This window comes from Lutra lutra, chromosome 1, assembly GCF_902655055.1.
Source record: "Lutra lutra chromosome 1, mLutLut1.2, whole genome shotgun sequence".
NCBI lineage: Eukaryota > Metazoa > Chordata > Mammalia > Carnivora > Mustelidae > Lutra > Lutra lutra.
This window is the reverse complement of record NC_062278.1, coordinates 184,863,345-184,880,003: the sequence shown is the minus strand read 5'-3', so window position 1 is coordinate 184,880,003 and position 16,659 is coordinate 184,863,345. Positions and strand designations below refer to the sequence as shown.

General features: G+C 43.6%; 1 protein-coding gene across 12 annotated transcripts in view; it reads right to left on the bottom strand.

Moving 5' to 3' along the window:
* FOXP1 (forkhead box P1) overlaps positions 1–16,659 on the bottom strand; it is a 586,984-nt gene that overhangs the window by 69,992 nt on the left and 500,333 nt on the right. For all 12 annotated transcript variants that reach the window (XM_047746914.1, XM_047746908.1, XM_047746900.1 and 9 more), the window contains one exon: positions 12,298–12,502. In XM_047746914.1, coding sequence (XP_047602870.1) covers positions 12,298–12,502 — 205 coding nt within the window. The remainder of the gene's footprint in view (positions 1–12,297; positions 12,503–16,659) is intronic.

The window sequence follows — 16,659 nt, the reverse complement described above, 5'->3', positions numbered from 1 at the left end:
GATAAGCATCGTGCTGGGTTCCTAGATCGGAGTCTCTAAGTTGGGGTTCATGAGAAGACCCATGGGTGAGTGGTAAAATAATATTACAGTTTCTGTATGCATGTGTTAAGATAACTTTTGTTATCTTAGGGCTTTTGTAAGAATATACACATGTATATGGGTATATCTTTCTCACCCTTGGCCTCTAATTTTTATAATATAGATAATATATTAGATGTAAATAATTGATTAAAAACACACTTTGTAGGGATGCATATTCAAAATCAATAACAACAACAACAATGTGAATAACCACATACTATCGGAGGTTGCTGGCTGCTCCCTTCCTCGCTAAAAGAGTTGTACCCAATTCTCCACCAGGAGAGAAAGAGAATTGAGCAGATGGCTGGGACAGAAAATGCTGCAATATCTGATCTGGGCTTTATAGTATCAGTAGGAGCTGAACGGCTACAAGGAAGAGAATGAGGGCAGGCAGATGGCTAAAGCACAAAAAGCATCTTTAGGCATTAAAAAAAATTAGAAAAACAAACAAGAGTGCTTACAAATGATTTAAAGGCTGATATTAAATAATTTTTAAAAATTCTGTTCCATAACAGTTTATATTAGGTCATAGTCTTAAGAATTTTCCTTTCTCCACATCGCTTCTCTGTCACTTTGAATGGTAGCAGGGGAAGAATGCCACAGCATAAGGATGGTTGAAAGCAGTGGTTCGCAAAGTATGGACCCTGGGAACCTGGCAGAGATGCAATTTCTTAGTCCTTACCCCAAGTTACTGAATCAGAAGTACTGGGACTGGGCTCTGGCAGTTTGCAGGGGAGTCAGTCTTCCCAAAGATTCTGATACGAGCTCACGGGTGAGGAGCACTCTTAGGCGGAACCCAGCTTTTCCTGTAAGTATCTGTAAGATTTCTGTAAGTATCAACAAGACTAACCAGGTGCTCCTACAGCATCTGTGGCCAAAGGGTAGCAAATACAGAACTACTCCCAATGGGTTCTTAATCTTTACTATTCCCTTAGTTCACCTTCTTCTGCACATTTCAGCTTGTCTCTGCAATGAAATTTTGCATCTATCATACCAGGCTGGTTATGCCGGATGATTGGGAGGCAGCAATCAACAAGAGATAGGGAACCTTCCTTCATGGACCTTACCGTATTGTATTCAAAAGTTTCACCTGATGCACAGTGCGGGGGTGGAAATACATACACTGTGACATTCCACTAGTGCTCATTTTAAACAAAGCAGACACTGTATCACATTTTGTATATATTCATATCACTACCTTTATTACACTGTGTTGCAAGCATCTCCTTCCCTGTATGTCTCTCTCATTAGACTGTGAGCTCCCAAAGGGGCAGAACGAGGTTGTAGTTCTCTATTAAGTCCTTGAACCTATATAGTTAGTATATAATTAATGCTCGATACATGCTCTTTGAATGAATAAATGACTTCGACCGTAATTAACAGTGCTTGTTAATATTTACTGAGCACCTCCTATGTGCCAGAGCCTGGTGTCACGCCCATTTCACAGATGGACAACTGAGCACACCAACATTAAGTCACCTCAGTGGGCAGCCTGGATTGGAATGCAGGCAGTCCGGCTTCAGAGTCCACACCTATCACCACTAAACACAGCCACCCCCGCACTAAATGAGGTTCGGGCCATGGTCCCACAAAACATGTTCTTTCTGCCCCTGACTCAAGGCCCATGCTTCTGCTGCACCCTAAGCCTAGAGGGCTGTTCTGTCACTTCCTTCCATCTGTTCAAAGGTCACTTCCTCACAGAGCCTTTGCCAGACTCACTCTTCTCCCTTCCCTGCTTTATTATTTTGTTCAGAACTTCTTCCTTTTTATTATGTAATTATTTGTTTGTTCTACTTCTACTGTAATGTCAGCTCCATGAGGACAGACTTTGTCAAGCTCACAGCTGCGTGCCCCGGAGCCTAGGACACTTGGCACGTGGTTGGGGTTTGGTAAATTCTGCTCAACGAACACATGCACGCTAGTACCATCCACTGACTTCTGTCCCACTCTCCAACACGTTTTTGTTGAACTCTGGACAACTTCCCACCTATCCTTGTTTTTGCCTGTACAATCTTCTAATTTATTCAAACACCACTGGATTATTCCAGCTCTTGGTGTCATTTTTTTTTTCTAATTAAATTAAACTGCCATTTACTTCTCACACTGATCTTTAACACGAGACTTCTTGTTCTTGTCATAAATATGACTCATACGGAAAAATGGAAGTTGAACACCGGGGCTCATATGTACAAGAATGTTTCCATCAACAGTTCAGATATAAAAGGTAGAGACATAGCCATAGAGGTCTGTCCAGTTTTGAGGTCTATAGTAATAGTTTCAGCCTTTCGGATATATAACCTAAAATTCCACCAGATGACTCAAAGGCCTCTCTTGAAAGCAAATACCAACCACATCATTTACACAAACGCTTTAGGTTTTTCTTTCCTTCTGTCATAATATACCTTCAAATTCAACATTCACAGCCAAGATGTAAAATATACATAAAGAAAAGATCCCTCAAAGATAGATTTCAAAGTATTAAAAAAAGAAGGGAGGGAAGAAGGGAAGGGAAGGGAGGGAAGGGGAGAAAGGGAGGAAGGAAGGAAGGAAGGAGTCAACCTGCCATTGGTCTGACTTACTTGAAGACTATAAAAGGAATGAAATTTGAAGGTCATAAAAATACGTCTGTTTGTTTAGGCAAGTCTTACAGGTAGTATAAATATCATCAGGAACAGTTGCTATGGGGTCTGTTTGTTTACCAAACAAGAATACAAATAGTTATACAAAAGTGGAACAACATTTAGGTATATAAATGGAGAATGCTTTGCCTTCTGGTAAATTTCCCAAAGTGCCTTTTAAAGCGTTCCTATTTTCACCTTACTCGCTGGGAAATCTCTGTTTCCTTGGTTCTCCCTTTTCAGTTCTAACGCCTCCGGGGAATGTTTTACTCTCAGATTTCTGAGTCTGATAATCATTTTCTCTTCCTTTTCCCCTTTTTCACTTTAAGACGTAAAAAGCAAAACCCCTAGCACGACCATCCAAACTGTACAATGAAAACCTTCTTTGCAATGTAAAATGCAAAAAAAAAAAAAAAAAAAAAAAAAGACAACAAAAGCCACGGTGTTTATAGAAGCATTCTAGTACAGGCATGCATTCTTGAAGTTGAGTTAATCCATGAACCACCACCCAGTTTGTGTGTGTATGTGTGTGTCTTTTAACCGACTTTCTATAAAGGAGGTATGTTTCACACACCTGAACTAGACCTGCCGAGTTAACCATGTGTTTGGGAAAATGAAGGGGGTGGGGGAGGTGGGGAGAGGATAGGGAAGGAAACCAGCAAAGCTCTTCTGGAATATCTTAGTCGAGTGTGTGTGTGTGTGTGTGTGTGCGTGTGTGGTGAGTAGGCGCGCTGTCACTCAGATCTACCATAAGACAAACTGTACCACAGAGGCTGCTGGGAGTGGGAGCCTTCTCTTCACACTACACTGACCACAGTCCCCACCAGGCACAGCCCCGACGCCTCTCAGTGAATGGTGCAGACTGCCATATGGACAGAGACACTGAACAAGCTGTACAACTCTGGGCGACATGTGCCCGGGGGATTGTCCCATATTAACACCACCTGGGCTGTGGCAATTGTGCTCTGTCTGTGTAGAGGCACCAAAGAGCCCATCAGGATGTTATTTTTGAGTACAAACAAAAAGGAAAATTACAGTGAAGAGAATTCTCTGGCTAGCCTATCTGTTGCTCAGTTCCCGAAATAGTTTCCCCAAGGAACGGTTATCTTCTTTATTCACACAGGCAGAAATGACAAGCTGGAACACATATTAACAATTTCCCTTTGTGAGCCTCCACTATTGTTTTAATGAGGAGAATATACTTTATAATATACTTAGGCCCGGACTGATTACAAAGTGGGGGGTGGAACAAAGCCGCTCAGGACGGCCGTACATATGTAACGCGCTCATTTGCATTACCCTGGCGAGCCAGGCGCAGAGCCAGGGCTGGTCGGCCAGGGCTGCGGAGCCGGGTTCCTGGGTGACACGGGCACCCAGCAGGTGGCTCGGGAAATCGTGAAAATGAACGTGACTTTCCTTTAAGCCTCCTGCGCAGATTCCCCCCTCGGGTAGCCCCATCGCTGGCTGAAAACCGCGAGACTCCTACTTGTCACCCAAAGGAGAGCAGAAGAACCCTCGGACTTTTCCAAACCACGTGGCCTGATGGAGGTCCCTGGCTTCCCTCTCCACTTCTGGATGGATCCAGTGCCCACTCAAGGAAACCTTTCCATTCACGAATCTAAGATGCAAAGTATATGTTTCGGCAGGACACTTTCACAGGGTGAATGGTGAAAGCCAGTACAAGGGAAGAGGCTGTCGGGGCGCCCCACCCCCAATGGGTCCTCATTCTTCTTCTGCTGTTCACCTTCCTTCACACCTTTGGGCTAAGACCAGTGTTAAGAAAGCTTAACGTGGGGGCGCCTGGGTGGCTCAGTGGGTTAAAGCCTCTGCCTTCGGCTCAGGTCATGATCCCAGGGTCCTGGGATCGAGCCCCATATCGGGCTCTCTGCTCAGCAGGGAACTTGCTTTCCTCTCTCTCTCTGCCTGCCTCTCTGCCTACTTGTGATCTCTGTCTGTCAAATAAATAAATAAAAAAAAAAAAGAAAAGAAAGCTAATGTGTACTTGGGAGGAAGGGACACAGGCCCTATTACAGAAGGGTAAATACCTGTGAGATGGTTAGGTGCCAAAAAAGGGGTTTGGCGGAAAAAACCTTATTAGCAGGACCCAGTCATCAGAAAAGCATGTCTATCCTACATGATGAGAGAAAGTGGTAGGGCTCAGAGATTATTTTGCGGGGGAAACCGGGCACATGAGACATCAAACAGCCCATGGTTGAGATCCACATTGTATAACATCCCCACAAACAAAATTAAAAGCAACCCAATTTAGGAGAAACTTATATATTAGGAGAAATTATATCTCCCTAGACCAATGATACCATTTTATTGGAAAGCATGTATCGTTTAAACACAATAAATAGAAAAAGATTTATAGAGTCTAATGATGGTGTATTATGGTAAAAGGCACTTTACTGAGATAAGATACAACAGCTGTTAGAGAATAATGGCTGAGTTGTTTTTTTTTTCCCCTTTTCTTTTAATCACCATACAGAGTGAACAGTCAAGAAAATCCATAAACCTCTCCCTCACGGCATGCCGATGTTTTAAAGATTTTCTCCCTCCCCCACCCTATGTAGGAATGACAGGACACAAGGCTCCACCCTGCCTCGCTGCCCTGAGAGAACCTTTCTTCCAGCACTTGCGACACCCAGACACAATTGGTTTTAAGCCATGAGACTACCGGACCACAGCTCTTCCCGGCAGGACGGTAGTGAAACACCCAGCAGCACGTCTGTGCTACAAAACATCGACTAGACCCTGGTGTCTCTTTCTGATCGAAGCAGAAATGTTTCTGTCCTACACAGGCTACTGTCCACACTTACAGCCACGGGACAGGTGTTGCTGCCAAGAGTCTGCTCTGGGGTTCAGAAGCACCTGTATTCCAGGCCTCTGCAACGGCCTGTAGCTAATTCCCTTTCAGGTCCTTGACAACACCTGACTGGCCACACCCAGCCTGTTCTTTACGCTCTCCGAGGCCGAGGCCGGCCCAGGATGTGCCTCCTTGAAAGAAGGCAAGGTAGGAGAACTGCCAGCTGTGAAACTCTGGAGCCTCAAATTTGGCTCAACAGACAGGCCCGGCCACAGGCTCCCTAACTTGAACATTATGGCCTCGTCCTGATCTCTGAGCTTTACCCCCTGGAGACTATCATCCAGGAGTCTGGGGTAAAGCCACGGTGGTTCTGATGAACAGCCCACTTGGGAACCACCAGACTCTGACCGTCACTACAAGGACTGGAGGGTCAGGGAGTCTCTGGTTCCAGTCCCTGCCTGGTCCTTAACTAGTTGTGTGGCTTGTGCAATTTATCAAATTGTATTGGGCACCCAAACACCATCTGTGCAAATTAGACAGTACCCCACAGGGCTACTGTTAGGATTACATGGAAAAAATTAGTATCAAGGCTTATGTTGAATTCTTGACACGTGTGTCCAGCACCAAGCAATATATAGTTCAGTAAATGTTGGCTGCATTGCCATCACCATCATAGGCCAGGTACTGATTCCCTCCAGCCATAGTACCTCTACTCCGCAGGCTCACACAAGAATGGCAAGCCACGAGCTTTGTGGACTGAATACGTCTGGGATCACAGTCAAATGTTAGGGGAAAAACTCGGCCCTTTCCAAGACCGTCAAAACCCAGATGAACTGAATGCGCCACTAGCATTGCTTCTCAAACTTGAGAAGGCCCTGGGGATCTGGTTAAAATGAAGACCCTGATTCAGGAGGTCTGGGATGGGACCAGAGACCCTGAATTTCTAAGAAGCTCTTCCCAAGTAGTACCAAAGTTGCTGGCCTGTAGCCGTTGAGTAGCAAGAATATAGGGCATATGTGACAAATACACATTCCCACACCCCATCTCAGGCCAGTATAATCCAATTCTTCAGGAGAGAGGGCTAGGAAGCTGTCTATTTTAACAAATACCTGTGAGAATATCATCAAGAAATGAGAAACGCTGCTTTTATAGCTAAGATCAGGAGTTGGCAAATTATTTTCTGTAAATGGCCAGACAGTAAATATTTTAGTCACTGTGGGCCCTGCGGTTTCTGTTGCAACTGCTTAAGCCAGCCATTGTAGCATGAAAGCAGCTATTCAATAGACAATGTACAAATCAATGATCATTGCTGTGTTCCAATAAAACTTTATTTACAAAATGAGCAGTGGGCCAGATCTGGCCGGTAGGCTGTAATTTGCTGACTTGTGTTACAGACCAACTGCCTTAGCACATACTGGCGGAAGCAGCAGTAACAATTCTGAAGACAATTTGGGACAATTTGGCTGCAGGTTCTCCAAAATGCTCTAATGGGTGATAAAGATTCGGGGTGGCTCATTTTGCTCAAGTGCTTCAAATAAACAGATACAGAAGAAAGCAGCTGATTTTCAAAAACAAAACAAAAACAGCTGAAATGAGGAAGAGCTGTTCAGAGTAACGTGACCTCTAGCTTCTGCGTACATTTCTGGCTCAACAGGCCTGAGACAAAAACACACAACAGTTAAAGACACGTACCGCTGGAACAGCTTTGAAAGCAAGCTTCTAGAATTCTAGCAAGTCAACCAACAGCACCAATATTTACTCATCAACAAAGAATTAAGTTCAAAAAAGAGGGGGGAAAAAAAAAGAAACACCAGGCATGTCCACGTTTCAGAATTCCCTGCCTTCTGAAAATAGTGGGGCGGGAAACACAAATGTTATTGTTATGTAGTCAAATACATGGCAATACGTCAAGAGGCCACAAATCAAAAACAGAGGCTGTGTATCAAGCGAAAAAGACTGCAAGCACACTAGCCAAGCTAAGACCTTCAGGGCTCACTTGCGGGCAGCTGCCCACTGCGGAATGGGAGCAAAGGCAAGCAGTGGAAATACCTGGGGCTGCGTGAGCAGAGCAGAAGGCGGGAACAAGCACCGGGAGTGGACAGAGAGCAGGTCAGACCTCGCAGGGCAGGGGCCCGACACGGGCCAGCGGATTCTCGGAACAAGAGGGCAGCCTCTAGGGAAGAAGAGGCTGTGCAACGGACACTGGCCAACAGACACCAGCCAACGGACCGCCGTGATGCTTTCAGGGTTCAAAGGAACCTCTCCCACCAACGGCTTCAAGGAAGTCCTGAATCGCACACTTGTTAGAGCTTTGCATCTGAGACCTGCTCGCGTTAGCAAACGTCTACTGGTGGTGGCTGAACCAAAAGCAAAAGGCCAGGAAGGGTCAGAGCAGCAGTCTCTCTCTCATATGGACTCCAGAGGACAGGAAAAATAGGATAAAGGCCAGGGGAGGTGTTCCGTGAGGGTGCGCAGGACCTATGAGGCTAGAAGGGAGAGAGGGAGGCTTGTCTGGCATTGGCCTGGGTGCAAAGCCGGCGTGGGCTTCATGTTTGTTCTTTATGCGGAGTTTCAGACTGTCAGTGATGTCTATTTTGCAAATCCTACCTGCCCTCTTCCTTCATGAAGGCCCAATAAAGACCAGTATCCACCTTAAAAGAGCAACGTCTGCTGTTTTCCTTTAAAACGTGCTGGTGTGCACGCAGTAGGTGAAGTCAATGCACCTTTTGTTGGATTTTAATTAAACTTTATTTTAGGAACACTGATTTCAACTTATAATTCAATAGTCACTTCTAGGCTGATTGAGAACTCTAAGTGCTGTATTACAAAGTTAAGGGAACAGACAGGCTTGCATTTGGATCTAGTAATCAGTTCTGTGACCCGAGGTCAGTTCTTTAGTCTCTATGACTCAATTTCCTTGTCTGTAAAATGGGTATAATAACCCCTACTGCTTGCCAGCAGTCATGAGGATAAAGTGAGACATCACTCCAAAAACAAGAGCGTAGCCAGTGCTCGGCAGAGAGGAAGAACTGAGGACACCTGAGCTCCCTTCCCTTTCCCTAGTGCACCATAATATAATGTGATATTTAGAATTTTAATTCAGGCAATTACTTAAGTAGTAATTGCTATTTGTATTTACATAGCTGCTTTGATCCAAGAAGCTCAAAGGGCTTTACTAAATTTAGCATTTTAATAAATGTTTCATTTGCATTCCGTTGATTTTGTTTACCCACACCAAAACTTGGAATTTCCTAAAGCAAGACAGTCAGACAAGTGAAAGGGAACAAGAGGATAGCTTCGCGTTCAGAGGTATCCCAGGTCTGAGTTTTATCTGTTTGTCTACGATGTCACGGCTCCCTGGGTTTTGGGGAATAAAATGGCAGTGGGAGACGCGAACACGCCTGCTTCCCACTCAGCTCCCTTTAGTTCCTGCCTGCTGAACTTCACCTTCGCCACGCTTCTCTCTGGCGCTGGCAACCGAGGTATGTTTATTGCACCAATGAATTTATATATAATCAGCACAATAAACATTATTAAATTGCCGGAAGAAAATCAAAGCACGAAGCGCAGCGCCAGTGCTGAATTCTAATGATGCTGAATGGCCGTGATTGCACAGGGACAGGATCTTAACAAGCCTTGATTTGAGCGCTGGCATCCGCCTCACAAATCACATGGGCCGCTCCTCTCGTAATAGTGCTGAATACTGATAAATGTCTCCACACTGCGCAACGGGGAAGTGGGTTTCTATTGGCAATCTTTACCAAAGTGTGTTTTTTCCCTTCTCTACACTCGAGGGTTTACCCTGAATGATTTAATTATAATTTTCCTTGTGTAAGACAAATTAAAGAGGAGAGTAGGAGTGTCGTGCCAAGCACATTATTTATCTCCTTAACAGATTGCAGCTCACCAAACCCCAGAGCTGCTGCCACAGCGGCTGCTCACGGGAGCCCGCGACACGCACAGGGGCAAGAGTGGGGAAGGGGGAGGTTTCCAGGTGACCAAGAAGTGTGCAAGCCTAGGTGCGGCTAGGAGACTTCTCACTACTCTCACCAACAAAGCCCCTCAGGATACCACTGCTTTTTTCCAATGCCGTTTTGCATGGAGCCTTCTTGAACCTTTTGGGGAGGATTCTTAAGCTGTTCATCTGAGGCTGAGTCTGAAGGGCTAGGGTACCATCCCCGGTGGCCGAGGCTCTGGCTTGTTCAGAGACTGCGCTGGGAGAACAGAGCAGGAATGAACAGCACACCGAAATCAGCGACAGCCGGCCAAGTTACAGATTTCATGAATGCACTCGTGAGTAAGGGACGAAACTTCTCCGAGGGACTGCTGTGACAAACGTCAAGGCAGTGAGAACATTTTTATTAGAGGGATAGCTTTTTACATTTTCCACTACTTAAACAGGATTATCACACTGACGCTTTCAAAATAAACCCGAAGGTAAAACCAGCTAAAACCTCATTATGTAAGTACCTGTACGTACACAAAGCTGGCTAACTAATGATTGAGTTTTTCATGATCAATTCTGTAAGTTTCTAACTTTCGAACTATCTTTCACCTAAGGTGCTCGTCAGTCTTGTTCACCAGCTTCAGCGAAAACAGGCCAACCAGCATTTTCTTTTTTATTCAGCCTCAACTAGGAACCCACCCGGTCATGTTAATGGAGAGAGCCAAGATACTAAGGAGTGGCAGATAATTTCAGAGTCGCTTCTTCTTTGCATATGTAACTGGAAAATTCAGCCTGTTTTTACAGCCAGATGACAGCTCAGTAGAACCCAGATTCTTTTCTGATCCGTATTCTAATTTCGGCATGTGGTATAATGAAGATTAAGTCTCACTCATGTGCAGATCGTAAAAACAATCCAAACGAACTTATTCTTCTGGAATGATCCATTTACTTTCCAACACACCTTCAGACCTGAGAGGGCTATTCTTCTCCTACCCGACTTACCCGTAATCTGTCACCTGACTACAGATGCAGAACCCTGCAGAATGGGACCGAGCACAGAGCATCTAAACAAGAAGAGTTTTTCGTGTCACAGGAAATGTTTGCGGGCTCCAACGGCCGAAGAGATTGCCACAAATACCTGAAGTGCTTCGGTCAGCAATTCCCAGTGGATGGCCTGCTCTGCCTGTGGATCAAGATGTGATTCGATCGCTCCACAGTAAACGCACAGCATCAACCTTAGACACCAAAAGCAAGTAGAGCAAAGGACAGCAACCTAGAATCTTCTTGAAAGCCCTCTAAGGTTCAGTGTTATTTTTTAATTACAAAGACACTGTAAGAGGTGAGAAAGCAAGAGAAAAGACTGGCTTCCAGACATACAAACCTAACCTCACTGGAAACAACAGAAGCCACATTTGGCCCAATGCCTCCACACAATCTTACTGTCCATCATTCCATCCTTCGAATTCTTCTGAACAGGAAATTTAAAACATCTTTTACTTTGCCAATGTCTGCCAGAGAAGTTCCAAAATGCTCTTAAAAGGATGACTGCAAGTTTTGGCTTAAATACCTATTATCCCCATCTCTCAGAACATCTCACGTTCTTACGCTTGACCAGGACACACGCCCACACATGCACAAATATTCAGAGAGCATTTCCTGTGATTACGGATCTCGGAATAGATAAAATGTTGCTGGTAGAAAGATACACATCTAATCAAACCCGTGGGCTTCTTAATGCTCAATAGTTCAAGAAATATATGAAATTATATTTGTAATTGCTCAAGTGAAGAGTATCATTAAAAAAAAAACTTCACTGAGTCATTTTTATTAAAAAACAAAATATAGAATTTGTTTTTCCTGCTGGAAGTGACATTTACTATCACACATTACTTTGAAAGTTTCTTTTATTCTGTGTGGGGAAACTGTGCATATGAAATAGATGGGAAACCGTTTAAAAATAGTACATTGAAAATAAAAGTTTTTAATTTTAGGAGCATTATATATATACACTCCACTTCCGAAAAGCATTCAACAGTAGTATTAATGCTTCTGGGGTGTGAGGATCCAATAACATGAATTAACAGCTTCATTTTCTTAGAACTATCTGCTAACATGATGTATTCCGGATATCTCAGACAGACTCGGCTTCAGCTAACATTCAAGCACAGCTGAGGGCAACTACAATGATAAAGTCTTAACTTCCAGAGAGGAATACAGCAACCGAGACAGCACTGCATTCCTCCCCAGGAGTCAAGACTTATTTTTTTAAACCTGTGCATATAGACATGGATCGTGTGCGCGCATATACAGACCCCTCCCATCTCCCCATCTTTCCAACCTTCACTGAGCACTGACCAGGAAAAAGGCCATGTTCCTTGGGGGCACAACAGTGCAAAAGACAGGCTCCCTGCCTTCAAGGAGGGCAGCACGTAGTGGCTAAGTTCTCTGCCTTTTCTTGACCTGTGATTCAAAATCGCCAATACCAGACTCTACTACTCCCTTGGAAGGTGCTCAGAGCCCAGACGACCAGCATGCATGGACTGAGCACTGGGCACGAAGAGGAAGCCTGGAACCCTTGAAATCCAGCCCATCCAGTGAGAAACTATCTCAGCCTGGGTTCTTAAGCTTAGGTTAGATCTGCATTAAGTGCTAATTCCATGTTGAAAAGGTGAAAATAATTAGATGCTTCACACCCAAACCATATTGAACACATTCTTAAGTAATTATATGCACATTCAAGTCACATGGATCCAATTAGGGATCGCTGAGATATGGTGGAGCAAGGCCGCCCACCCTCCCTTGTTGAGGACTGTTCCGGACACATCTCGGTGGCTCATTCCTACCTTTCCCTTTTGGGAGTGTGGACTGAGAGCTGTCCATTGGTAGAGGCATGTGGGTTCATTATTAAGGAGGTCTTGGAAGGTGCAGAGGACGAGACACATGTCGTGGTCAGATCCAAACTGCTGTGATTGCTGCCTGTGGTTTCTTCTGCAGAATGAGCACTTGTCACTTCTTTCCAGAGCTGCTGCAGTTCTGTTGGAATCATGCCTGAAACAAACAAATTGGATAATTAAATCAATTAACAGCTAATTCCGTCCTCTTCAAACAGTAATTAAATCAAAGAGTCAGTAAACAAAGCCTAGTGTTAGGGTGGGTTTTTTTGGGTTTTTTTTTTTTTTTTTTTTTTGGTGTGTGTGTTTTTCCCCCCCTCCCAACTAAGGCAAATACGGTAGTAACAACCGTGTCCTCCCACTGAACAGCCGAGTTGAAGTGCCCTCATCACACAGAAAAGACCTCCGTGAAAAGGATTCAAAACACAGTTACTCTGCAAAGACAGTAGGTCTCCATCCAAACTGTTGTTTCCAGATTTTTGAAAAGGAGTAGGTAGATGTTATTGTATTTTCAGCCACAAAGAAGGGCTCGAAGTAAATTTGTTCAACTCTACTATTATGACAACATGAACCACAAAATGAATAATTTTTGTGCTTAAGTCTTAAATGATGACAAATAGCTTTGTTATTAAATATAGTTTTTATTAATCACTTTTAGACATAAATTATGAATTCATATCGTCTTCCTGAAATGCTTTTCAACTTTTAACATTCAAATTGATTATACTATGATTATTTCATTAACACACCTATCTTCCTCATTAATTTTGGTTTCTAGTACCACATGCTTAATTGATGGATGTGTCTACCGAAAAACTGTGTAACTTTTTTTTTTAACAAGTAACACTATTATTACTGTCATTTCTTAGATCAATGCTAATGAACCATTGCAGAATAAAATGCAAACGTAAAAGAAACTTGGAGTAATAAAGTTCTCTTGTTTCTTAAGGGGGTCAGCATGGGCATGGGTCTTAAGTAGGAAGAGTCAAACCTGTACTTTCCCCAAGAGAAGAAACCATCAGTATGTCAATCTCACTATTACGGCCTCATCACCCGTGTTGTGGAGGCATGCCTCCCCAGCCCAGGCTTTCCAGAAACCCACCTCCATGGACCTGCTGGTGCGGACAACAGCAAACCACCACAGCCAGTCCTTCAAAAGGACAGCTACAAGAAATCGTCAGCCCTGTGCAGCACAAGGCAATTCCACATTAGAACTGGATGTCTGGACTGCGGCTCATTGTTTCAATCAACTGTAACAGCTATCCTAGAAAGCCTGCCATTTTCTGACTATATAGCAGCACCCGAAACAGGCGTGTTTCTTACCAAACCTAAGCTATTGAATTAAAAAAGAAGGCTGTGTGCATTATATTCATTTGAAACACATAATAAAAAATGCCAAGGTCTAAATTTAATTTATTTTTGTCATTTAGAATACAATGGATAGATAATCATCTCAACGTGATCAGCCAAACATCTTTACTTTGCTAAACTGTTAAAGATTTTAATTATGCTAGCATTGGAGAGCACTGGTCTAATGAGGCGATGGACTCCAGAGAATCCGAGTGGTTAAGAACTGTGAAATGAGTCTGATAGGATTTTTTTATATTCACCGTGGATCGTTTGCATATCAAAGAGGAGTAAATTATTGCACAGCAGACCAATAACCTTCCCCGCCTTTCTGAGAGGAGCGTTAACAAAAACAGTTGGTCTCTCCTCACGGGTTCTCCACGAAAATGTTCAAATGCTCAAGTATCTGCAATTAATATATATTATAAAAGGTGGCTTCGAATGATACATTAAGTGGTCAGATATTCTTAGAACGCATCCTCAACAGCCAAGTCAGTTTTCTTCTCCCTTCATAAAAATCAAATGCCAATTATATTTTGATGGATTTTGTCCCAAATGAGCATTTAGTTATTAGGCATATTCAATTATTACTTGTCCCCTGAAATTAAGCCTCAGAGGCAAATTAAACAAAGGGAAAGGTCACTCCACAATCCCGTGTCCGGTTCTGCTGCATCTGGGCTATTATTTTCAAACACCTTCCGAAGTGACATGTGGGATGTGTTTGTAGCTAACAGGCCTGCCACCGATGTCCACACACCAACAATTACCTGGGAAGATGGCTGACCCTCCGACCACTGTTTACTCAGTTGAAACAATAGTGACTAGGCTTGTCTGTTGATAGCATATTGATAGAAAGCCATGCAAGTCAACACCTATTTTTATTTTCTAGGGAGTAAATACACATGAAAAGAACGAGCCGCCCATTTTTCAACTCCAACTAATGGATTTCTGGGTCAGCTGCATGGGAAGTGAAAAAATGGAAGAAAAAAACGGCTTCTAACAACTTTCCCTCCAAGGAAAGCAGGAACTTTGGAGCTGTTTTAGGAGTGAGCTGTTCATCCAGCAAATAAAGACAAAGGCGAAATGTCGGGTTACACTTGTTACACCTCCAAAGTACACTGACATTACTCGGCTCTCCTTCTCTTCCAGGGGGCTGGCCAGTCAGTTTCACCCCTCACAAGGGGAACTGGTAGAGAAAACAGTAACTGACTGACGACAGGTATGCTTGTGGGTCAAATCTCACCGTGATAATTACGTTTGAGAACATTCTCATCAGACTTACAGAGAGCAGTCAAATCATTCTTCTCCATCAGTGCTACTATACCTTGTTAGCAATGTTAAACTATTACTCCAATGCATACCATCTACTGGAAGGTGCTGTTATTTGACAGTCACAATCTCGTGACAGAATTAAGACAGATAAAAGGCAGAATAGTCACTCATCAGACTAAATGGATATCAAATTTCCAAAAAGCAGCACATATTCCCTCCAATATGGTAGACAGGAATAATAGTACTGGGTTAAACAAATTCATTAACGTGTGTGTGTGTGTGTGTGTGTGCGCGCGCGCGCGCGCACACCTGTCGAACACCTAATCTCTAGTTCATATTTTCAAAATTAAGAGGTCAGAATGAGCATGAACATTAGGGGGTCAGCTGCTTCAAGAGACCAGGGAGAAAAGCGTACGCACTCATTTCGTAAAACAGAGAAGATCCTGCAATGCTCTTACAACAAAAATGTCCCTCCGTTTTATACCATAAAACCTTCAGGAAAAAAGAAAAAAAGGCCTCCAAAATATTACGTTCTATCTATTCACACTTTCACATTTCTGCACATTTAAGGTGACTTAGCCAAGGCCACGAGCAGGTACGTAAAAGAATCACAATGACTATATCACGAAGTGGCCGTCCCTGGCATTTTAACACCTAACCCTGTGCCCTGCTACATTTCTTTTTCCAGGACAACCAACCCCTTCATTATAAAAGAAAATGCAGACACCGGCTTAAAAAATGTATGTTGTGGGGACAGTTGACAGATTACTGCTCATGGAACTCAATTTTACAACCCCAGGTATCCCTGGCTCAAAGACAAACAGAGTTGATCAACCTTTTTTTGTCCTTGTACATCCATACCCAGGTGACCATGTTCAAGCAAGCAGAAAGTTGATTTAAACCTCATAATGACATCAGTTTTAAGCGATCATGTCTCTGATAAAAAAAAATTGGGTTGTAGTCCAACATGACTGAATTCTCGAGCCACTTTGGGCAAGGGGAGAGGAGACACAGAACCCACCTCTGGAGCCTACAGAAGATGGCAATGGCATGGGGAGCTCATTTTGCTGCCACAACCTGACTCACGAAATAGCGTATTTACATTTAGGTATCTTGGACACACATCGGGGCACCCCTCAGATATTAAATATGCTCCTTCCTAACGTTGCAGGGGCTAATAGTAATAGCAGATTGTAAAGCATATCAATCAATGCCATGACTAGTGAATTACCTACTGGTGTCTCTGATATGTTACTGCAGAGATTACACTTCATGCATCACCACATTCGTTTCTTTCACATCACACATGAGCCTGTCTTGTCGCTGCCCAATTGCCTTCTTTCGGACAGCTTAACTGATGTACTATAACAATGAACCTTAGTGAGCAAACTTAATAGTACAGGAGCAGTGGGAAAAGATGAGAGGTTGAAGCCCGAGTCTAGTGGGTGTGTCTGAACAGCCTGCAAGGTTTCCAACAATAAACCTGAAGGTGTAATTAATGCACGTTACAACATTGTGCAAGCACAAAAATGCATTCGCCATTGTGTCCTTTCTTCTCCCCTCGTACTGCTCTGTTACCAAACCTTCTCTTTGGACAGCCATGGAGATGCTGACCGTGTATCCAGTAGTTGAGATGTAGTGGCCAAAAGGGGAGGAGGGCCAGGAGGCACAGGAAGGGAGAAAGCACCAGTTTCA